The sequence below is a fragment of the Rhineura floridana genome, chromosome 3 (assembly GCF_030035675.1).
Source record: "Rhineura floridana isolate rRhiFlo1 chromosome 3, rRhiFlo1.hap2, whole genome shotgun sequence".
Taxonomy (NCBI): Eukaryota; Metazoa; Chordata; class Lepidosauria; order Squamata; family Rhineuridae; genus Rhineura; species Rhineura floridana.
This window is the reverse complement of record NC_084482.1, coordinates 26,971,560-26,995,475: the sequence shown is the minus strand read 5'-3', so window position 1 is coordinate 26,995,475 and position 23,916 is coordinate 26,971,560. Positions and strand designations below refer to the sequence as shown.

Sequence of the window (23,916 nt, the reverse complement as noted above, 5' to 3'; positions counted from 1 at the left end):
CCTCCAGAGAAATCAGTTCCTGACTTGGTGAGTGTGCTCTGTTTGTACGTTCGCTTCTGTTTGAGTCAGGGGATTAACTATCTATGCAGGGATGTATGTATTTGGGGTTAAACAAGAGAGGAGAGTGTAGCAGAAGTGAGTCCAGAATCCCTTTCCTTGTTCTGCCATGGTGGAATCAAGAGCATTTCCTGTGCCTCAGTTTCCCCACTCCTAGTGTAAATGCAGAGCAGTGGGGTACATAATAAGGTTTTCAGAGCAAGGCACATCCTGAAGGAAAAGCTTAGCTAGGGCAAGCCAAATGCAGATTTGCAAACTTGCTTCTGGAGCAAAGGGAGTTGAGCAGAGCTTCAGCTCTCTGACCTTCCTGGCTCAGTGTGCTGCTGTGATAGGCAGTCTGCCCGCTCATCCCAGTTGGAAAAATTTCACCATTGGCCCCTGCAGTCTGTCTTGCTGATGTGCAGATATTCCATGGCCTTGCCCTATATGGGGAAGTTGTTGGATGCACTGGGATAGAGGGAAAGGTTGTTTTTGTTTTTGCTGGCTGGCTGCTTTTTGATAGATACAATGGTCTATTACAGTTAGCCCATATGAGCATTTAAGAAAGAATGTTTGGACCTCCAGATATTGCTGGATTACAACTCCCACCATCCCTGACCAGTGGCCATGCTGGCTGGGGCTGATGGGAGTTGGGAGTCATCCGGAGGGCCAAAGGCTCCCCACCCCTGCTCTAACCCAACTTAAATTTAAATTTAGTGTAAGAAGAGGTCTTTAGCTTACTTTCACCACTTAGCCTTAGAACATATGAAGTAACAACAGCGCCTCTGGGCATGTGCCTTCTCTTAAAAAGTTCCCCTAAAGGAGGTTCTAGAACTATGCACGGCTGCTTGTTCCATTTTTTTTTTTTTTTGCTGTTAGATCATAGCAATGGGAACAGATAGACTGTCCCGTCCAGCCTCTTGCCGCAGAGCTGCAATATTTTATCCCTAAAGCATCCTTCCCCAACCTTGTCATCTCCAGATGTTGCTGGACCACAGCTTCCATCATCTCTGACCATTGGCCATGCTGGCTGGGGCTGTAAAGCAGACTATGTATTCCTTTAATTGCCACCCCTTCAAATGGTTTCTAGAGCCTTAGCCATGTTAGTCTTTTGCATCACCAGCAAAGGGTCATTTGGCATCTTAAAAATAAAGAACATAAGAAGAGCGCTGCTGGATCAGGCCAGTGGCCCATCTAGTCCAGCATCCTGTTCTCACAGTGGCCAACCAGGTGCCCCAAAGGGAAGCCCACAGGCAGGACCTGAGCGCAAGAGGACTTTCCCCTCTTTCAGTTTCCAGCAACTGATGTTCAGAGGCATGCTGCCTCTTCTAGTAGATGTAGAAGTCTCACCCCAAATTGCTCTGAAAGCAGTTGAAGATGCTTATAATACATCCTGGAATGGTTTCTTGCAGCCTTCTATAACATTTTCAGCCTGGTAGCATAACTGAGCAGGTCAGCAGTGAGAGTTTTAAATCCAGGCAGAAACAGTTCTGTTTGTGTAGTTTAAATGTGGGGAACCTGTGGCCCTCCTGATGTTGCTGGACTGCAACTCCCATCATTCCTGTAACTTGCATCATAGTTGGGGCTCATGGGGCTTGGAGTCCAGCTAACATCGGGAGGGCTATGTGTTCTTCAGCCCTGTACAGTCAGAGAGTTAAAAACTAGACATTTATAGCTAACTATACTTGGTGCCTCTACTACACCACTAGAATGAGGGTTACCTTAGTAGCGGGGGGGGTCAGTTATGTTTGTATAGCTGGTGTAATGTTGTGGCTAACAATGCGATCCTGCGCATGTTTACTTGGAAGCAAATCCCACTGGGTTCAACGTGGCTTACTCCCTAGTAAGTGCATTTAGGATTGCAGGCTAAGATGATTGAGCTTCATCTCAGGAAGTCTAAAGCACTGTGTATCACAAGAAATATTATTATGCGCTTACCATTGCAAAATCCATCCTTGACTTAGAGAGCCTGTACTCTCCCAATATCCCTCTGGCTCACATATAGCTGCTGTAGCAGAAGAAACAGACCAGGGTCTGCCCCCCCTTCCCCAGTTTGGCAGTTGCCCGTTTTTCATAGAAAACTTCCTTAGACATCTGACCTGCGGCATTATATTGTTGCTCCAGCAGGGGTGATCAAAGGCATCCCTTCCATCATCATATCTCTTTATTAACATACAACCAAATGAAAACTGCTACCTCACTAGAGATCTTTGAAGTTAGCCAGCTTCGTCTCTACTAGCACCTTTTATAGACAGAAAGTCACTTTGTTACTTTAGGAACATAAGATGTATTATGTATGACTTGGTTTGACATCAAATTAGCATGTTTGGTATATTAAAGTACAGTTTATTCAGAGAATAATTACAAATTTAATTTGCCTTTTTTTGAAAAAAATGTTTTGATACTTATGAAGCTACAAGCTGCTGAATTGTAAGGAACCTACCATCTGTTTCATTTTGCCAGTTTATGTGGAACAGGCAAACAACAATAAAACTGGTGAAACCATCAATGTTGTAGTAAAAAAAGAAAGTAGGTATTCTGAAAATTATGTCTCTTCTAGCCCTCCACAGTGTCATATGTTATGTCAGTGTTATGTCCCATGTTTTGTCAGTGACATAAAGCATTCATTTCCAGAAAAAGAGCGAGAAAAAGAGGGAAGAAAACCAAGACTTTGACTACTACATGAAATTTAATCAATCTCATTTTCTGAGCAATCGCTATCAGCTTCTGCATCTTCATATTGTCATCATATTGATCATGGACTTCTAAAAAGTAAAGGTTTGCCTGGATTGAAACAAGCTTCTGTACTCATTCACATGTTATAGCCCAATTTTTTTCTCACTCTTTCCATTTTTTTTGGAAAACAAAAGACAATGGAAAAACTGGGTTTTCCCCCAATTTTTTTCTGCCCCCCCCCCCCAGCTTTCACATCTCCGGTCTCTATTTCAAAGCTTTGGACAGTTCTTGTTCCCAGCCTATGAGATAAAAGAACCCCCTTTAGAGTGATAGCCCAGCAATCCCGAATAGATTACCTGTGATCCTGTCTTGCAGTTCTCAAATAGATCCAGTAATGTCAAATTAGGCAAACCTTAGCAGTATAGGCCAGGTTGATCACCACTTGCTGTTCCACAGAAGGGAAGAAAATACAGACAGTGGCAATGTGCACAGAATTCAGTTTCCTAAGAATGTCAGGGTTTTTAAAAAAGTAGGTTTCTAGTTCTTATGGCTCTGCACTTATGCTTTAAACTTTAAAGTGTATGTATTACACTTTTAGACCACCCTTCATCCCGTGGGATCCCAGGGAATAACCATATCAAACGCAAAATCCTAACCAGGCTATGGTCTGAAGGCACATAAGGCCAGCTCCTTGCTGCAGCTAAGCAAGGTCTGGTCTGGTCAGTGCCTGGATGGGAGACCTCCTGGGAACCATACGTATCTTGGCTTTCATGAAAAGAAAGGCGGGGTATAAATGAAATAAATAAATAAACCAGCATCGTAAGAATTAAAATGTAAAACAGGTTTAAAACCAAAACATTCAAATAAAAATATTCAGTCATTCCCAATCATTCAAGTGTTTAGCAGTGGACATAAAAATACACATGGCTAGGGTTATATTTCTCTCCCCGAGTGCCTGGGTGAAAAGATGTGCCTTAAACTGACCTTGAAAGATCTATTAACAAGGGAGGCAGCCATACTTCCAACGTGAGAGAGCTTCACAACGGTGCTGCCACAGAGAATGCCCTATCCCACATCACCACCCAGTGGGCTACACCGATTAGCTCGACCATGAGAAGGGACTCTCCTGTAGTTCTCAGGGCTTTGCCTGGCAGGTAAAGCAGAAGCACTCCTTCAAGTATGGGCAATATTGGGGTGGAATCTCAGAAATCAGAGGGGTGGGCAGCTGAATAAGATTTTCAGTGTCTGGCAGTGGCTTTTCAGTACCTTTGCCCACTCCGTAATGACTAGCAAAACTAGGACAAATACAAAAAAAAAAAGCAAATGGGGGCAGGGAAAGAATGCAAATTTGCATAATTTATACCAGTCTCAGAACTCTGCTTCCCTTTGTGCTGCATTTGGATTGCCTGGCCCTGTAGTGTTGGCTGTGTTTCCATGTCACACTAAGCTAGGGGACAAACAGCCTACTTGTGCACTGCCTGATGGCTGGCCAGGTTCCATCAAATGAACTGAGTCCAGATCTTGCAGATGCCAGAAAGACACTGAGCCAGCATATGGCCCTTGGTCTTTATGCTGTGTGGAGGAATGACATGTTGGAGTAAAAGTGTGGGATACAAAGTGGCAGGTTCAATATAGCACTTTTCACATGTTACGTTGAACGTGTGGAGCTTGATCACATGTGCCATTCCCAGTCCTGACCTTTACACATTCTGCTTTAATGTGTGGATAAGTTCCTTCATATGTGCTACTCTTCTATGCAGTCAGAGGTTCTGGAAAACCAGGCTTCCCCATTGCTCAGAAATATACCTAAGTATGTACAGTCGGGTGGATCGCTTTGCAGCTTGTGGAAACTGTTTTGTTTTGTTTTTTGCTAGAGAGATCTCAGATCCGTCAACTGGTTCAAAATTGTGGCTCAGGAAGGCAGACACAGAATTACAGAGCTAGTGCTCTCAGCTCATTGTCAGCCTAGGAACCCAAGCTTTCTTGATTTCAGCAGCCTATTTTGGGGGGGGGAGGCTTTTTGTTGGTACTACTGTTAAACCATTGGGAGTCAAAAACCCTAGCTGATCTCATACAAATCATTTGGAGACTTACCAGTAGATCCAGATCTGCCTTCTCCTCACTTCTGACATATATCTTTTATGCATATGCTCAGCTGAATACAGGAAGGTTGGGAGGGAGGACAACATGTGTAGTCCTGCTCCCTTCCCCTCCCTTTCCACGTGTTCACATTGCTAGCATTGGTCTTGAATGCTGGCAGAAGCTGAGCTGTAATGGAATCCCTGTTGAAGGAGCATACTTTACCCTGGGCACAATCCTACTGAGACGCTAGCTTTAAGAAAAACAATAAATTGGCATTTATGAAAGGAAATACATGTTTGATAGGAAAGATCCCTAATTCTGGTTGACTAAGGTGGCAGTGCAACTCGGCATGCTTGTTCCTGAATTTCAAGAGAAGAGAGATCCAAAGCAGCCTCCTCTCCAAGGGAGGAGTAGAAGAGAGGAGCGAACTAGGAAGTGAGGTCAGCAATCTTAAGAGTATCAGTCTAGAATTGGAAGGAAGATCAACAAAGGTTAAAAACGGAAATGACAATCTAGGAAGCATGGAGGTTCCTCTCTCTGTCTTCTTTTTCCTGTGCAGACACATCAGCCTTCAGACAAGCTGAGTTGCACCACAACACTTCTGACAATTATAATGTGCAAAGCATTCTTATGAATCTATAGTATGGGCTTATGAGAAGGGAAGGTGGCAGCTGTGCAATTGGGGCTGCCCTCCTACAATCCAGTGAATAATTCAGGAGCACCTAGAATCACAGAATAGTGGAATTGGGAGGGGCCTATGTGGCCATCGAGTCCAACCCCCTGCTCAGTGCAGGAATCGATGTTAAGTGCAGGAATTAGGAACCTAGTGTAGGTGAAGCTTAGAACTTGATGAGACTCCCATCTAAGCTGATCCAAGCTTTCTTAAGGAAAGCATCTATGGCATTTTTCCAAAATTGGTTAATCTGTGTGCAAATTTCCAAGGAAGAAAAACAACAAAGGGGGTTTCATTCTTGGAGGAACGGCGGCCTGTCCAGCTGTCTTGGTGCTTGATGTAGGCACAGGAAATGGGTGCAATGTGCCACAGTGGATTTGGGGATGGAGATCAACAAGGTCAATTGATCTTATCATGGGTTTTTTTCTCCCTAACCTCACTCCACCCATACCTCCCACTGGGAGATTTGGAGGGGACCAAGAGGAGGCCAGAAGGAGGAGCATGGCCGCTAATTCCCAGTGCCGGAGTGTGTTTCCAGATAGGGGCTTAATATTGCAAATGGGTTGTTGTTGCAACAGTTGGTTTTTTTTTAAACTTAACAGATTTTTCTGCGGAAAGGGCAAGTGCAGATTAAATGTGGGAGAAATACAGGCCGGTATTTTGGTGCTGATGACATTGTATGGATGCTGCAAAAAAAAACACCCTGCATACGTAGCCAGCACCAGACCTACAGTACACACCAATTGGAAGCACCCTAACCCATGCAGAGTGAGGCACTGCCATGCCAAAGGGGTTGAAGAAAAGGCATCATCATGATTGGTAGGTTGCATGTGAAGGGAGGGGGCATATAAAGGGCTAATTTCAGAGGCGGAAGGTAGATTTTGTGACTCGCTGGCCCCTAGTGCCATACTTCATTGCCCCCCACCGCCCATAAGAATGCATAGCGGCCATTCAGTTATAGAAAGAAAGTGAATGGGGTATTCCCTGGCCTGATGGCCCCCAGAGTAATTGAGAATCCAGCCTGCTGTGAACTGCATAGGCCTATCCTGAGTTCTTTTTCTTGGTTTTGCTAGTGGCAGTCTAGCTTTGCAATTGCATCATGATGTCATCTGACAGCAAAAGGTGGGTGGGTGAGGAGTATGGATTACCAGTGAAGCTCCCCATTGATGCAAGAATCAGGCTCCACACTCACTTTAGAAGCAGGCACCTCTGGCACTCTGACTGTGAATGTATTCACCCACATTATGGTTGGACATTGACCTCTTAACAGCTTTGTGTGCAGGGTTTGGTTTCATTTTTGAAATATTTTTTGATTTTGTAACTGTTTGTGCCGTCTCTGGGGTTCTGGGATAAAAGCCAAGAAGAATGATTTGAATTCCTTGGTCATTCACGTTCATTTAGCTTTACATAACATTGTTGTGAAAAGTAATAATTGCAGTTGTCGAGAGTCTGATTTCACTGTTTCAGTACAAATGTTAACCAATTTGTGTGTTTGTAATTGATAGGAATTTCTTTGTTACCATTTTAATAAATTAATACTTGGAATATTTGACTGCTTAATTTGAACAGGCAATTGACCAGCTTTAATCCTATGGTTTATCAAGCAAGGGTGAGATGGGAAATGGGTGGGATCTGCATATCACATAATATAGTTTGAAAAATTCTATCTTAGCCTGTGAAGTGGGGCAAGAATATAAATTTAAACCCTTCAATAAATAACCATAGAAAATAAATAAACTTTTAAGGCATATACATTTCACAGGTGCTTGAAACTCCCATTGGAATAAATGGAAGTGAACAGTGCTTAACTTCAACAGGATGATGTTCCTCCATTTTGCCACTCTAGAGAGACTTGGCTAGCCTATTGCAAAAGGGCAAGTTGTATCTTCCTCCCTACACCTATTTAATATACCCTCCTTCTAGCACAGTGGGGAGGAGAGCCTGGCTGGGAGTCCTGAGTCTGTGAGTTCATATCCCTGCTTTTGTCTCCTGGGTGTCAAGGGCCAGCTAAAGATCACCCCCACAGTGAGTGGCTCAGGGGTTACGTGCCCTGCCACCTGTGCAGGCGTGGGCAAGCTGCATAGTCCCAAGGAGCCCAATTGTCCCCCAGCTGGCAGTTGCAGACAAGGAAAGGGCTGGCTTGTGCAGCTGTGGCAAGCTGAGCAGGCCCTAGCCAGCTGGAGAGGACTAGCCTCAGAGGGAGGCAGTGGTTAAACCCCCTCTGAATATCACTTACCATGAAAACCCTATTCATAGGGTAGCCATAAGTCGGGATCGACTTGAAGGCAGTCCATTTCCATTTCCTTCTAATAACCTTCTGTCCCTTTCTGCAGTATATCTTCAGTACAATGAAGGCATTAGAGCTGTTAATGCTTGCCCCTAAGGGCTAGGAACTTGATGTTTTTCAACTCATGAAAGCTTACGAGTTTCAGGATGCTGAACTGCTGGCTACCTATTTCTGTGCATCCATATCCCTTCCATGAGCACTTGAGACACACAGGTTCCTGGTTCTAAGTTCCTGCTCCATCATTTTTGGCCAGCTGTCTGTTCTGGAGAAGCGGCCACATCTTGCACATAATCAGAGGAGGTTGGTGTCTAAAATGAGAGCCCTTTTCCAACTGTCTTGGTGAGAGGCTGTGATGACACTCTTTATTGCCTTGAGCAGCAGTGGTGTCTGTTACATGCTGGGCAAAGGCAGTGGAAATATCAACAGGTAGAGTGACAGGACCTGGGAGGTTGCTCGTGTCCCTTGGTTAGTGAAGGCAGGGGCTAGCTTGTCACAAACTAGGAATTCCTGGATTCTTTCTGTCCTCCCTTCTATGATAAACTTCCGCCGGGTCTTGAAGACCTGGCTCTTCAGGCAGGCTTTTGGGGTGGGTTAGGTTTCTTACTGTTATGGTTTTAAATTTTAATGTTTTAATGTATTGTTTTATCTTGTACATCGCCCAGAGTGGCTGGACAACCAGCCAGATGGGCGACTAATAAATTAATTAAATAAATAAATAGAAGTAAAGAGGGATCTGTGGCAAAGATATGAGGACCCTAAATCCCATATCTCACAGGGATATGAGAACCCTAAACTGGCGACTTGTTTTCAGCAGGATGCAGGAGGTCTGCGATCCAGTCTCCCAACTTTTAAAACTTTAATAAGCCAACTACAAAGGAATCTGATTTTGATCAGAGCAGCTCCAGAGAAAGAGAGAGAGAATATGTGTGTGTGTGTGTGTGTGTGTGTGTTTTAATCCTTTCCAATGTAAATAATCTCCTCCTTCCTTTCTGAAGCTGCTACTAATCCTGCTGGGGGAAAATACAAGTGTGTGTCTTTCCCTACCAGCCATGTCATGAAACATGGCATTGGAAGAGCAGGATTAAATATGTCCCCCCTCAAGTGGTGGGGTGTAGCTGATTAAATGCCTCTTCCCTAATGCCACTGTTCCAATTAAAATTCGAGCCTTGTGTGGCTGCTGCTTTAAAAAGCCAGGAGAGCTAATCACAGATTCCTATGCCAATGTCTGTGTATTCTCTGCACCAAAAAGGGCAAATACTGTAGAGAAGAGAACATAGGCGCTACAGATGTTTGAAGTCATATAGGGATTCATCCAGCAGAACTATGATCTGCTGTTTGTTTGGGCTTATTTCCTATACAGTCAACATTTGTCTGGGTAGGTTACACTTTATTTCGGGCAAAGACTGATTTATTTTTTTTGGAACAGTCACAGCAAGCTCTCGTAACCTGCCGCTAGCCTGCCTATGCAATTGGCAATTACAAGCCTGTGCATCAGCCAATCAAACACTGGGTTGCTGAATGAGCCAGCCCTCTGCTCGTGTATTGGGCAGGATGTCTAATTTGTTTAAAACATATTTTCTAAGAGGAACATATTCATTTGTGTACTTTCTTCCTTCACCTTACCCCCCCAAAAAAGTTCCCAAACCCCCAAACAACCATTCTACTTTGTTACAGGGAATGAGGTGAGAGGTGATGTTGGTGGTGCCAGCCAGTAGGTGCCATTGCAGCATAAACAAATCTGCATCTGAGAGGAACAAGCCAAGGCTTGCAGCACAACACTGCAGCATGAAGGGCTTCTTTCAGGGTTCCAGTCAGTCCAGTCCATTTCCCTACCTCAGTTCTTGTCCCCTCCCCCAAACAGTCAGTCAGCGGCGTTCCATGCCCACAGAGCATGCTCAGTCTTTATTGGGTTGTTTGGGATTGGGGGGCGGGGGAGGATGGACACTGGTGCCCAAACCCAGCTACTTTTACAATCTTGGATTTCTCTCTTGATTTTTATGTGGAGCTCTCCTTTCCATCCTTGAAAACATTTTAAAATCATTTCTCATTTTGGATAGGTAATGTCCTGGTTCAGACAATGAGATGGTTCTCTCTCTTTCTTTTATAACTATCTGTCCCTTCCTTCATCCTCCTTTTCCAGATCATCTATTCTATGGCCCCTTTACATCTCCCCCCCCCCCGGCAATCAGCCAGCCAGCATTCTGTGGCCGCTGAGTCCTCACTGGACTCTCCTGGGGTTTAGATTTTCCTGTACTTCTGCAAACCTCAGGTTTACTCTGCTGATGACACCTCTTGTGCATGGGTGGTGTCATGTTGGCTGGGTAAATGCAAGGACAGAAATCATCAGAGCTCTCTTTAGGGGAAAGATGGGGGAGCCTGTGGACTCCAGCTCCCATCATCCCTGGCCACTGGTCATGCTGGCTGAGGCTGATGGGAGTTGGAGTCCAACAACATCTGGAGAGCCTCCAGTTCCCCATCCCAGCTTTAGGAGCTTACTTACCCCACTACCATCCCAGAACTCACCTGGGAAATAATGTACCTGTGCTTTAAACCTAGAGAAGGTGCTATCAAACCACATCTACCATTCATCAAAATGTGTATGTCTTCACCTGAAAATCCTACCTGTGTTTTTTTTAAGAGGAGCTACATGTTATTGGACTCCAACCATCCTCACTCCCTACCTTTTCTCCTCATCCCTCTCTTTTCCCCTTTGGAAGGTAAATGGCAGGGTCTCCAAGCAAGGAGATCTGGCCACCTTGTGTTCTGTTACTGTAAGGCACTTACCATGCTGCTGAAGTTGAACACAGTGCTAAGCAGCAGGAGTAGGGCAACTGCTTTCCTGCCATCCCATAATGAATCCTTGCAACATCCCACTTCTTTAGAGAGCTGATTTCACAAGGCCAGCACTGCAAAGGGATCAATAGCCGTCTCCAAAGTCACCTTTGCAGTGTGGTGCTGACTGCAGTGACAGTTTTCTCCTTTGAACCCCCTCCCATCCACGAGCTGACCTTGCATCCTCCCTCATCTCCCCCCCTCCCTCCACAGCAAGCATGGCTTGCATTTTGTAGCATCACACTGGCTTGTTTGCAGAGGCACATTTGTTTTAGGTGTTTTGTACAGGGACCTCTTTAACACAGCTGTGACCTCTCCACCCCTGCACTTTGTTTTTCTTCTACAATGCCAGTCATTACACTGTTCTTTTTCCAAATAGTGGGAAGTTCAGATCAGCTTTTGTGGAATCAGTGTCCCTTGGAGAAAAAACTACTGAAGACATGAGAGTACAAGAAATGAAATGGCTGGGTCAGATCACGAAAAGTCCACCACTAACCTACATGGGTGCCCTTGAAATGTGGATTGCAGCTCCCATCAGTCTCACCCAGCATAGCCAGTGGTCAGGGATGATGGGAGTTGTAGTTCAATGACATATGGATGGCACCATGTTGTCTACCCCGATCTAGCCCTACACTGTGTCTCCGGTGGTTTATTTTCATTTAATTTATTTTTACTATTTATTTGCTGCCCTTTGTCTGTAGACCTCTGGGTGATCAATGAATTCAAAACAATCAAATGCTAAAATCTATTAAAAGAAACCATCAGTTATCCACATTCTGTGATTGTCAGTCAGATGGCCCGGAATATGCCATAGTCGGGGCAAGAGGTAGACAGCTGTCTCCTGTTGTTTTGTACCCCAGCCTCTGGTAATCAGAGGTATACAGCCTCTGACTACAAAAGTTGTATGCTGAACAATTGTGGTTAATAGCTTATGACATGTAACTTCATGGCGGATTTGGTGTAATCAGTTTTAGAATCCATCTAGGCCAGTGGCCTTCACAACATTCTGTAACAATTAAGGCTGTCAACGAGTGGGGTAAAAGGTTTAGTTGATAAACCATCCGCCTCTCTACTGATTAACTGATTAAACGTAAGTTAACTTGCATATTCTCACAACCTTTCTAAGTTAGATTAACAGAAACAGTTTACCCCTTGGTATGTTTGTTTTTTATTTTAAGCAAATGCAACCACCCATTGTTGAAAAGGAAAGTCCATCTTCAATATTTTTTCCTTTTCATTTCCTATTACAGTAAAACAAAGAAAAAAACCCTTCTAAAACTACAAAAGTGTGCCCTTCCTGTGCACCCCTGCTGATCAATGAAGTTGATATCTCAATTAAACTGCTTAAAACTTGCAGAACTAGTAGCAAGCTTAGGTCGTATAGGTTAAATGTGTGCTGTGTGATGAAATATTTCCTCTTAATGGCCTGAAACCTGTGCCACTCAGTTGAGTTTGATGATCCTGAGTTATAATGGCTACATTTGGGTGATCAATTCCTGGGTTAATGAAGCAGGATAATAATGAGCTCCATACAACTGCTTCTCTCCTCCCTTTATGTGAGCAGTTGACCAAACCAGGAATCCAGTTAACCGTAGCATCCTGTTACTTCCAGACAGAAAACTATGGTCAATGGCTTCCAAACAAGCCAGTATTTGTACTCCAGCTTTAAACCGTGGCTTCATATCTGGCTTATTTGGAAGCCATATGCCCATGGTTTCCTGGTTCAGACATAATGGGAAGCTATGGTTAATTTTGGTTTTCTGGTTTGTTCAGCCACTTGTACAAAGGGAGGAGCAAAGTGGCTGCAAAGGAGCTGTGTGCAGGGACATGGAGACTTCATACATATCCTGTTTTATTAAGCCAGGAATTGATTGTTCAAATGAAGCCAGTGTGCTGAGGAAGAGTGAGCAATTTTCTGTCTCATTGTCTTTTCTGTTGTTGTGTGTAAGTGTTCTTAAAACCTCTTTCATGTTTCACAAATGTTAATGATTGCACATCAAGTGTGCAATCTAGTCTATAAAGACCACAAATAAGGCTTTTCATAGCTGCCATCTTTTAAAACTTTTACACTTTCAACTATGAGTAATTGAGTGACGAATCAAGTTGTGTACGTGCATATGTGAATCAGTCCTCAATTAACCTTTTCTTCTAAACTGCTCTAACTTCTTAGGATATGTTCAGGCATGTGTTTCTAATTTGGTGCTCTAGTGACTATGGATATCAAAAGCACTAAAGCACCATGCCCAGTATCTAAAATGACGGCCATATGAGGATTCTTCATTTATAGTACAGTATTACTGTAGAAAGAGTTTTTTTTCCATTTTGTTCATTTAAGTATCACAAGTTGCAAAGGGATGGTGATACAAAATCGAGCATGGGGCCTGTCGCTCTGTGGCGTAGCACATGCTTTGTGTGTGCACAGAACGTTGGTTATATCCAGTGATGGGAAACCTCCAGACCAGCCTTTCCCAGCCAGTGTACCTCCAGATGTTGTTGGACCACAATCCCCATCTTTCCTGACCATTGGCAATGCTGGCTGAGGCTGATGGGAGTTGTGGTCCAACAACATCTGGAGGCACACTGATTGGGAAAGGCTGCTCTAGGCAGTTTCCCAAAATCATGCCCACCTACCCAACACCTGATGTCATATGTGATGTCAAGTGTGGGACAGGTAAAGAAATGGCTTTGATCAGCTGCACATGGGAGTTCCCCTTCAGGAACACCCTAGTGGAGCTGATAGGACTCCTCTCAGCTCCTTATCCCTTCGGTTGTCCGTTTGTTCAAAAGAATTCCTCTCAGCACTGATCAGCTGCTGCTGCTGAGAGGGAGCCCTTTTGACCTGATGTCATAAAGATATCAGATGGTGGGTGGCCTTGCCCACCTGTCAAAATTGGCCCGCAGGAGGTTCAGGGAGGTGAGGATCCAGCCCATTGACCAAATCCAGTTCCCCATTCCTGGTTTAGTCCTTGGTGTCTCCAGTTAAGAGCTCTCAAGCTATTAGGACTGGGAAACAATTCTGTCTGAGGGAGTTGGTGCTAGTCACGTTCAGATTGGGAACTTTCTGTGGTCTTGCGGTCCTCTCCTTTTCTTGTGACATCCCATTTGGGCCAACCATGGCACACACTTCAAATCATGGTTTCTTACTTTGATTAGGAGGCAGCTATGTTTTGTATGCCCAGTTTGGATATCACAGCAAACTATGGTTACTAGAACAAGCCAGGAAGTAGAAGAGGGCATCTGTGCAGAGAAGAGAGTGTGTGCTGCTGCTGGCAGAAAGGCCAAATCATGGTTGGCCCATGACAGCTGAATGGGGCCTTAATGTCTTAATCTGCCGACTGTGTTTAATCCCAAGGCAGGATCAGTGCTAGGCACCAGTTTTAACTAGCTCAGATCACAAGAGCAAACTACTACTCAGTCTCTTATTTTAAATTATTCTTTAAGTGTCTAACACCATAGTACCATACAAACACTAGCTTTCAGCTCTTTCTCTGTTTTCTGTCAGAACTGGACATTGCAGGGACACCCAGAAAGATGGTCATTTAATAGATCCCTTTCTCCTCTTTTACATTTGCGTTTTAATTTGGACGAACTTTTCATAGTTTTAAAACTATGACTTTATGTGTTGTATAACTTTCATACCTTTTAGGTTCATCCAGTTGAGGACATTTTGGTGTGAGAATGGGTCAGGGGGATAGGTCATGTAATAAAGTGTTTGTAACAGATTCTCAAAGCATGTTTGCTGTGGCTTGATGTTTTCTGAGGATGAGATCTTTAATCTCCTCACAGAATTGCAGTTCTCAGGGTACATTGAGAACTATCCCAGTAAACAGACTGGTAGAAAAGAGACAGGGAGCCTATGACTACAACTCCCATAATCTCCCATAGCCATGGCTATTAAGATCAGGCACAGTGTAGAAGAGCTACGTTAGACTAGTTAAACTGGTAAAAGCTAGTACAGTGATGGTGAATTTATGGCCCTCCAGATTGTTGTTGGACTACAACTCCCATCATCCCTGACCACTGGTCATGCTGGCTAGGACTGATGGGAGTTTGAGCCTAACAGCATCTTGGCTATAGGTTAGCCACCCCTGCAGGAGAAGTTCCTACTCTGAAGTGTTTTTTGATTTAGTGTTAATTCTTGTCCACTCCAAGTTGATTGTAGTCCCACAGTGACTCTATAATACCCAATTCATGTTTGTAACAATTACTCAACCACAAGGGTGATCCACACATACAGTTTTCTAAGCGTAGTTATATGTCTAGATTAAGTCAGTAGTAATTGCATTACTTCTGTCCTCATTTTGGGATTGTTGTATTATTGCCCACTTCTTCTCTTGAGATCTATGCAACATACGTGTTGAGAGAGGGATATTTCAGAAGCTATCAAGAGGGCAGCATCCAGTCAGGTGTGATTGTGCAGGTGGAGTCCCAGTTGGGCCGTGATAGTGGGAAGAGCCTCGATTTATTTGCAGACAGAGCATGTTCATTGAAATTGAAATTGATAATGCATTGAAAAGTATCCCATGTACATAGGAAACTGGTTTATACGGAATCAGACCAGTGGTCCATCTAGCTCAGTATTGTCTACATTGACTGGCAGTGGCTCTCCAGGTAGGGTTCTCTCCCAGCCCTACCTGGAGGTTGAACTTGGGGCCTTCTGCATGCAAGGTAGATGTTAACAGTCTAGGCATGGCTGAGAGAGCCCTCAGTTCCAGGAGAACCGCTCTTTGTCAATTGCAGAAAATAATGGGCTGTGTGAACCTTGTCTAACTCCATTTATAAGGCAGCCGCTTACTGTGAGGCACCCAATAATTCATGACTGCACTTGAATTCAGGCTTTCGAACCCTGTGTATAGACCACACTTGTCCTGCATCTGTAAGAGCTGAGCTACAGGGCCAAGAGAATTGCATGGTGCAGCTCTTGCAGGACTGTACCATTTCAGACAGCATGTAGGAAATGAACATGTTTGAATGCACTTATTCTTACGGGAGGTGGTGGAGGAGAGAAATCTCATTAAAGATAGAAGACCAGCATGTCAACAGAGAAGCACAGGCTTGAATCCTTTCCCTTAACAGGCTAGTTTTCAGTGCTTGGCAGAGAACAGGAACATTTATCTGCAATCTCAAAATGGTTCAGTCCAGTGAGTGCTGCATCCTATAATTCTGCTGCTGTATATGGGAAGATGCTACCTTTGTCCAAAAGAGAAACCTGAGGGTGTAATCCATTTCTAACAGCGTGTAAACTGCTATCTCTCCCCCCACCCCATGTCTTCCTGTGAATTTTGAACATCCTGACCAAGTGTGGGATGAAATGGGAGCTGTTTAAACAGCTGCCGCACCCTCTCACTATCTTCCCCATCCCTGTGGGGGCACGTGAAATGGTTGCAGTTTATGCAGAGCCCTGGGGCCTGCTGCGCTGACAGGCTCTGTTACTGGCTGGGCTAGGAGCTGCTCACACTTTTTGTATCTTTTTCTTTCTGATGTGTCTTCAGAGCAGGGCGGCTCCTCTCCTAAGAGGCTGGGAAATTCTTGCCTTTCTACCTAATGTCTGGAAAGGCCTTCAGGGCTTGGCCGTGGCCCCATGCTGCTCATCTGATCTGGTGACTTTCCCATTGCTTGGCAGCTTTGGTTTAGGGATGGGAATTTACAGATACCCCTTGAGACACTCTGATGTGGCCAGTATTTGCCATTGCCACAGTCCCCTTCCTTACCTGAGCTGGTCTGGCGTTGCTGTGATGAGGCAGACTTCGAAAAACAGCCTGAGGATATGTGCATTGCTGTATGTTAACATGACCATTTTACTTTGACTTCACAGATGGTTAGCGTACTTTGGTTCCTGTTTTCTTTTCTATGAGAAAGCATTTAGGGCAGGAGAGGGGAATATGTGACCTTCAAATGTTGTTGGATTCCAGCTCCTGTCAGCCCCAGCCAGCATGGTCAGGGGTCAGGTATGACGGCAGTTGGAGTCCAACACCTGGAGGGCCCCAGGTTCATTGCTACTCAGAGTGAAGACGGGAGAAGAGTAGACTCTTCTTTAAAGAGAAGTACTCTTTTTGAATTGTTTGCTGATTGTAGGGTTATTGGAGGTGGAAGTCCTCTCCAATCATACTCCAGGTGCTCCCAGTCACGACAGACAGAGTGAATACTTCCTCTAGGAAGTAAACCCCCTACTACTGTTCTTTTTTAGTATAGGGACAGAATGTGATCAAATGGGGACCCTTCCAAGGAATCCTGATGGAAAATGGCAGCACAGGACAGCCCTGGCACATGGTTTCATGAACTTAGTTCCCCTTAGGAGCATACAGCTAGCCACTTTATCACACATCTATTACTGTTGTGTGGTAAAAAAATTATTTTACCCCTTGTTGTTATGTACCTTCAAGTCAACTACGACTTATGGCAACCCTATGAATCAGCGACCTCCAGTAACATTTGTCATGAACCACCCTGTTCAGATCTTGTAAGTTCAGGTCTATGACTTCTTTCATAGAATCAATCCATCTCTTGTTTCATCTTCCTCTTTTTCTACTCCCTTTTGTTTTTCCCAGCATTATGGTATTTTCTAGTGAATCATGTCTTCTCATGATGTGTCCAAAGTATGATAACCTCAGTTTCATCATTTTAGCTTCTACTGATAGTTCTGGTTTAATTTGTTCTAACATCCAATTATTGGTCTTTTTCGCAGTCCATGGTATGCGCAAAGCTCTCCTCCAAAACCACATTTCAAATGAGTTGATTTTTCTCTTACCCGCTTTTTTTACTGTCCAACTTTCACATCCATACATAGAGATCGGGAATACCATGGTGTGAATGATCCTGACTTTAGTGTTCAGTGATACATCTTTGCATCTGAGGACCTTTTCTAGTTCTCTCACAGCTGTCCTCCCCAGTCCTAGCCGCCTTCTGATTTCTTGACTATTGTCTCCATTTGGGTTAATGACTGTGCCAAGGTATTGATAATCCTTGACAAGTTCCATGTCCTCATTGTCAACTTTAAAGTTACATAAATCTTCTATAGTTTTATAGTTTATAGTTTGAACTATAAATCTTCTGTTGTCATTACTTTAGTCTTCTTGACGTTCAGAGTTTTTTTTGCCATCTATACTAGTTCTGTGTTTCTCCTGAATAATGCCCCCAAGAGCTACCTATTGATATGCAATTTTTAGCCTTTCAGATACACATTGAGACACACTCCAGATTTAAAATAATAGATGTGTAATATAAAAATTCTCTCTCTCTCTCTGTTTGTGTGTGTGTGTGTAACAATAATTTTGTAAACATATTGTAGAATTGGCTGTGGGAACTGTCTGCCACTTGGACTGAAAAGGAGTGCAGCTGACATCAGAAAAGCACTAAATAAATTGACAGAGCATGCTGTATAATGCACTGAAGGCAGCCTTTGCCAACCTGGTGCTGTCCAGATGTTTTGGCCTACAGTTTCCATCAGTTCCAGCATCATACAGTTGTGCCCACTGGAGCTGTTGGGAGTTGTAGTCCAAAACACCAGGTTAGCAAAGGGTGATTTAAGTTATCCATAATCAGAAGTGGCCAATATTTTCAGCCCATCAGTTTTATTACAGTAATAGACCAGCATAAGTAAAACTAAAACCCCACACTAAATCATTTTCCAAATATTATTTGGTCACTGTTCTCAGCACTGAGATCCCCAGTAGGAATTTATTTATTTATAAATATCTTTTTAAGCTGCTAAATGTTAAAATAATACCAGAGCGATGTACAACAGGGTTCAAAGAGTTTGAATAACTATGTCCCAGTTGAATGCAGCAAATTTCTTTTGCATGTAAATTTCCTGAACCTGGCTGATGTTGGAGCTGCACCTGTTATGGTTACTTGCTAATGGAATCCTCTTGTTAAATTGTTCCCCACAATAGAAAGTGGTCGTATCCATCTTGTTGTGTCAGTTATCGAAATCCAGAAAGCTAGGAAGGTGATTTTATAATTTATCAAGAGACAGGTTTGTTATATATTATAGACCTATAGCTGAACTACGACAAATCGGAAGTCAAAAGTTTTTCTTTTTTTTCTTTTTATTGTATTAGTTTTAATTTGTGTTTTTCTTTTTGTATTGTCTTGATTTTGAAAATTTGAATAAAAATTAATTGAAAAAAAAAGAAATCCAGAAAGCTGAAAAAGCTAATGAAAGCTGCTTTTTTGCAGGTGTTGGTATGTTACTTGGCTTGGTCCCTGAGATTGGGGTGTGGGCCTGCGTCTCACATGTTCTCCCTTCATCTTGTGTAGAAAATAAAGTATTGAAACACCAACTAGGAAAGCAAGATGGATCTCATGGGTTAGGGAGTTCTGGCATTTAAATTTTAATGTTTAAATAATCACAGGATGTCCCTGTTCATTAGTTAGCTTCTGCCCAAGTTCAGGGAGGCAGGAGAGGAAACGCCACACCTGAGGCCGCTCCAGAATAGAATAATTTTCCCCTGAATCCCAGGAGTCAAGTAATGTCTGAACAGGCCCCTTGTTTCCAGTTCTTCAGTGCTGTTACCATAGTGCCCATCCAAACATTTCTTTAGAAACCATGAGCAGGGACCAGTATTTCGACTGCGTTTTCATTTAATTTTAATTTTGCTGTTTCCAATCCCAGAACAAGTCTTTGTGCGTTTTCAATGCGTGTATGCTTTTCTGGATTAGCACACCTTGGTTTTTTGTGCTTCCCCCTGCTCTGATAAATACAAAATAATATTTGGGTGATCGCGAGATACAAAGCTCGCCATACGTTTTATCCAGTTTGCCAGAAAAGAGCGCAGCAGGGGAGAGAGAAGCTTGAGGCAAGATTGTGAAAATGTGGCTCTCTGGGTTTGCAGATTAGGCAGGTCTAGCTTCTGCTAGAAGAAGCTAATGGATTCTAGGTTACACTGGGTCTGACATAAATGGGGGGGGGAAGTTGCTAATGGAAGAAAGGCAGGACCCCCCCCCAAAAAGGCTTAAAAGTGGGGGCACCATGTAAGACATTTTTCCAGACAAGACCAATCCTGCAAAAGCTGAACTACTTTAATAAAACACAAGCTTTTCTGTTAAGAACCTCCTCCCCTGCCCCCGTCTTTCAAAAAAGGGAATGCAGTGGCAGACCTCAGAATGAGGTGCATGAACTGTACACATCCTCCTTGGGTGAACCAGTGGCCATTTTCATCCATGAGGCTTAAACAGCCTTTGGCTCACGTCTTTTCTGCTAACCTAAATGATCCTTGTTCAAGGGGAAAGGGATGTGTGAAAGTGCGATTTGTCATGCAGATGACCATTTTGCCCAATACGAAGCTTTTTAATTCATGTTACCAACCCAGGCCAAAACAAGAGCTTAGAAATTAAGCCTCCTGTATGAAAATGCCCTGGGTGACTGCCAGTTTGGATGGACATGCATAGCTGAGATGATGCCGTTTCCCCACCTTGGGGCATGTGCTGGACTCCACCATCATCTCTTGAGAGCCTCCATATGGTGCTCTGTCCTCAATTCTGCCTTTTCCCGACATACTAAATCTCTTTGTGATGAGGCAATTGGCCCTGGAGTTGCCTCCTGCTTTTCCAGCAGCTGCCTGTTGTCAATTTATATTGTAATCACAGAAATTGGGGCCAAACAGCCAACCAAGCCCAGGCTCTCTTCCAGCTTTGCACCAAGAATTTATTTTTCATGTTCAGTGTTGTCAAGATTCTCGAGGGGCCACTTCTAGCCAATGAAGTGGCTCCTTGCAGCCGTTCCAGCCCAATTGCACTTCTTTGTGAAGCTGCCAGCCAGCCAATTGAGAGTTTTGTCTGTGCTGACAATGGTTGGGAGATCCTAGGGTCCCCAGCGGGTTAGCTTTGTGGTCTTGGAAGGGTCTTGGAAGTTCCCGGCAGTATCACAAGCCAGGCAGTTCCACATGGAAAACCATGTATCAATATGGATGCGGTGTGCGATGATTGTATATAATATAAGCAGTCCAAGAAGACTCAACTGGATAACGGAGGAAGACTGGAGTGACAGCTGGTTCTCCCAGGATACGGGTGTGTGAAATAGATGGGCCAGAGCAGTAGCCCAGGAAACTCCCAACATCTTTGGCTGGCTGGCTAGTGGACGGAGTCCGGCTTCAAATTCAGTCATGCTGCTGCCAGATACAACAGTGAGCTTAATGCTCAGAACCTGAGTCGCTCTCTGCTGTTCGTTGTGTCAGATTGGAGTTTCACAGTACTGAGGACAGGAGATAAGTTCCTTGGGGTGAGGACAAGTACACGGACACTGGGTGGCTAAACCACTTGATTTCTGTAGAGTTCACAGGTACAGTTCTGTTGAGATTTAACAACCCCCTTCCCCATTGTTCCTTGTCCTTTCCCTCCCTGCCCCAAATGATTGTGTCATGTTGATCAAATAATTTTTTAGAAGTCACAAATCTCTCATAATTCCCTTGCAGTGGAGGGTGGTATGCTTAAATAACAGTACTTATCATTCATGGGGCACTTCAGAGTGTTCAGAGTGCATCACATGTGTTATCTTTACAATAAGAGAAGTAACCGTAATGAAAACAAGTGTGATGTAGCACATTGGTTGCGGGGCTTATTGTGAGGAGACTCGCATTCAGATCTCTGCTTGCTGGCTGGCCCTGGGTAAGTTGCTGTATCTTGGTTAATCTACTTCGCAAGCTTGTAGTGAGGGTATCATGGGATGGCCCCATCTATACCACTCTGTGCTCCTTGGATGAAAAGTGTGTGTGTGTAAAAATATGATCAACAGAATAAATACTACTCTCTCAACCCCATGTTGCAGATGAGGGAATGAAGCCGAGAGGCCTCCTAACAGGATTATAGCTGAGGCAAGATTTGACCTAGCAAAGGTTGGGAAAGGCTGCCATGGGATATGGATGTGATATGCGGTATGAATTCAGGTCATAGAGGAAAGAGATCAAAGGTGAAACTAGTGAGATTCCCACAATGTGAAGGGGTTCTCCCTCCCTTCCTCCGTCTTAGTTCTGTCTTCCGCAACTATGCCAGGCTGTCCTGTATTTGTGCTTCTACTATCCTGGGGGGGGGGGACTTATATCAGCCCTTTGGGGCAGCCTTCTGGGTTAGAGGCAAAAATGGGCAGAACGATGAATGTAAATTTTAGCTGTAGTTTTGCTAGTTTTGCACATATCCTCGTACACTCCTCTCCAGCCTCCATCCAGGCAAGCAAGAAGAGGCATAATCAGAGTTCGAGGACACATTGCAGCCTGGCAAAAATGCTCGGGGAGAGTGCAAAGCAAGGGCCAGTGATAGAAGTGCCGGGGGGGGGGCAGTGTGGCCTGCGGAGAGTCCTGAGGGCCAGATGGAGAGGCCAGGAGGGTTGCATTTGGCTCCTGGGTCAGAGATGCCCCACTCTTGCCCCATCCTTTTCTTCCCAGAGACTGTCCTGTGCTTGGTGTTCCATTTCCCCTGCCTCAGGGCCCAGATTCTTCATATGCTTATGCTGAGAGTAGCTGTGTAAATGGTGGGAAGGTGGGGGCAATTCTCTCTGCCCTGCGGCAGCCAAAGGTAGCCCAAGACTCTTCATTGTCTAAGGCAGAAAATCCCAATCATATTCCCTCAGCAGTGATGGGTGAGAAAAAGGGCGGTGGTGGTGGTGGTAGTAGTAACAACAACAACAGTAATAATGAAATGTAGCATTTCAGTTATTCCAGCCTAATGTTGGGCTGTCTCCACCCCTCTAGAATCTGTTGACTTACAAAGTGCCCCATCAGCCCTACAGGTTGAATTCAGCCCAGGACGGCTTGAAAATGCTGCCAACCCATTTTGCCAAAATCCAAGGCAAGCCGGCCTCAGGCTGTGGTGGCATTGGTAGCAGGCCCATGCCCACCTCCCCATGTTCTGATGTCTCCGTAAGCCAGCCTCAGCCCTCTCAAAACTGTATCTGCTTATAGCTTGAGAGAGTTATGTGCTTTGACCTCCAGTTAGATCAGTATATAAGAAGTTGACCTTATATGAGTAGCAAGTATGTTCACTGACCACAATATCTGCCTCTTTGTTCCTCCTGGCTTTCCCCTGGCAGATGGACCCAGTGCAGAAGGCAGTGATCAACCACACCTTTGGGGTACCAATAGCAAAGGCCAAGCGCCCCATCATCTCTTGCAACGTCTGCCAGATCCGATTCAATTCTGAGGTGAGTCTTCGAAGAGATGGTGAATATCTCAGCCCTGTGCTATGGCTTTTTCATGCTGGTGGCCCCTGGTGGCCACCTTAGGTCCTGGAGGGCAGTGATGGACATGTGGGAGGGGATCATGGAATACACAAATCCCACGAGATGCATGGAGAGACATTGTTCAGGCCACATGCCGCTTACATAAGCCAGATGGAATGCCTCAACAAGGCTCAGGAAATGGAATGGGTTTTAAGAAAACTGGAATATGTGGAATCTTTGTAGGGCTGTATTCAGAGATGATGATGTCATAAGAACTGAGGAAAAGCCCTTCTAGATCATGCCAGTGGCCCATCTAGTCCAGCATTCTGTTCTCACAGTGACCAACCAGATGCCTATGGGAAGCCTGCAAGCAGGACCTGAGTGCAACAGCACTCTTCCCACCCCCACGGTTTCCAGCAACCAATATTCAGAGGCATACTGCCTCTTCTAGTAGCTGTAGAAGATAGCCATCATGTAGACATTGACAGCCTTATTGGCCATGAAATAAACCTTATGCTCCATGTCTTAATTGTAAGATACAAAGACCAGGTTGGTCATTGTCCAGCCTCCTGTCTGAAGGCAAAATTTTATTTATTTATTTAGTTTAATTTATATACCGCCCTAAGCCCGAAGGCTCTCTGGGCGGTGTACAAAAAGATAAAAACAAGCACAATATATAAATACAATAAATAATAATAATAAAAAAACAATAACGAACCAAACAACATCCAAAATACGGAAATGCTGTTTAAAATACACTTTAAAATGCCTGGGAGTATAAAAAGGTTTTCCACTGGCGCCGAAAAGATAGTAGCGTCGGCGCCAGGTGCACCTCATCAGAGAGACTGTTCCACAGTTCGGGGGCCACTACTGAAAAGGCCCTGGTTCTAGTCATCACCCTCCGAGCCTCTCGATGGGATGGTACTCGGAGGAGGGCCTTAGATGTTGAGTGTAGTGTACAGGTAGGTTCATATTGGGAGAGGCGTTCCACCAGGTATTGCGGTCCCATGCCGTGTAGGGCTTTATAGGTCAAAACCAGCACTTTGAATCTAGCCCGGAAACAAATAGGAAGCCAGTGCAGACAGGCCAGAACAGGTGTTATATGAGTGGACCTTCTGGTCCGCGTCAACAATCTGGCCGCTGCATTCTGGACTAGCTGTAGTTTCCGAACAGTCTTCA

The 23,916-nt window shown here is 44.4% G+C and overlaps 1 protein-coding gene across 6 annotated transcripts in view; it reads left to right on the top strand.

Annotated features, from left to right (window-relative positions):
* The window catches only part of ZNF385A (zinc finger protein 385A), a 193,634-nt gene that overhangs the window by 130,057 nt on the left and 39,661 nt on the right, over nucleotides 1–23,916 (top strand). For all 6 annotated transcript variants that reach the window (XM_061615133.1, XM_061615132.1, XM_061615136.1 and 3 more), the window contains one exon: nucleotides 22,609–22,719. In XM_061615133.1, the coding sequence (XP_061471117.1) occupies nucleotides 22,609–22,719 (111 nt within the window). The remainder of the gene's footprint in view (nucleotides 1–22,608; nucleotides 22,720–23,916) is intronic.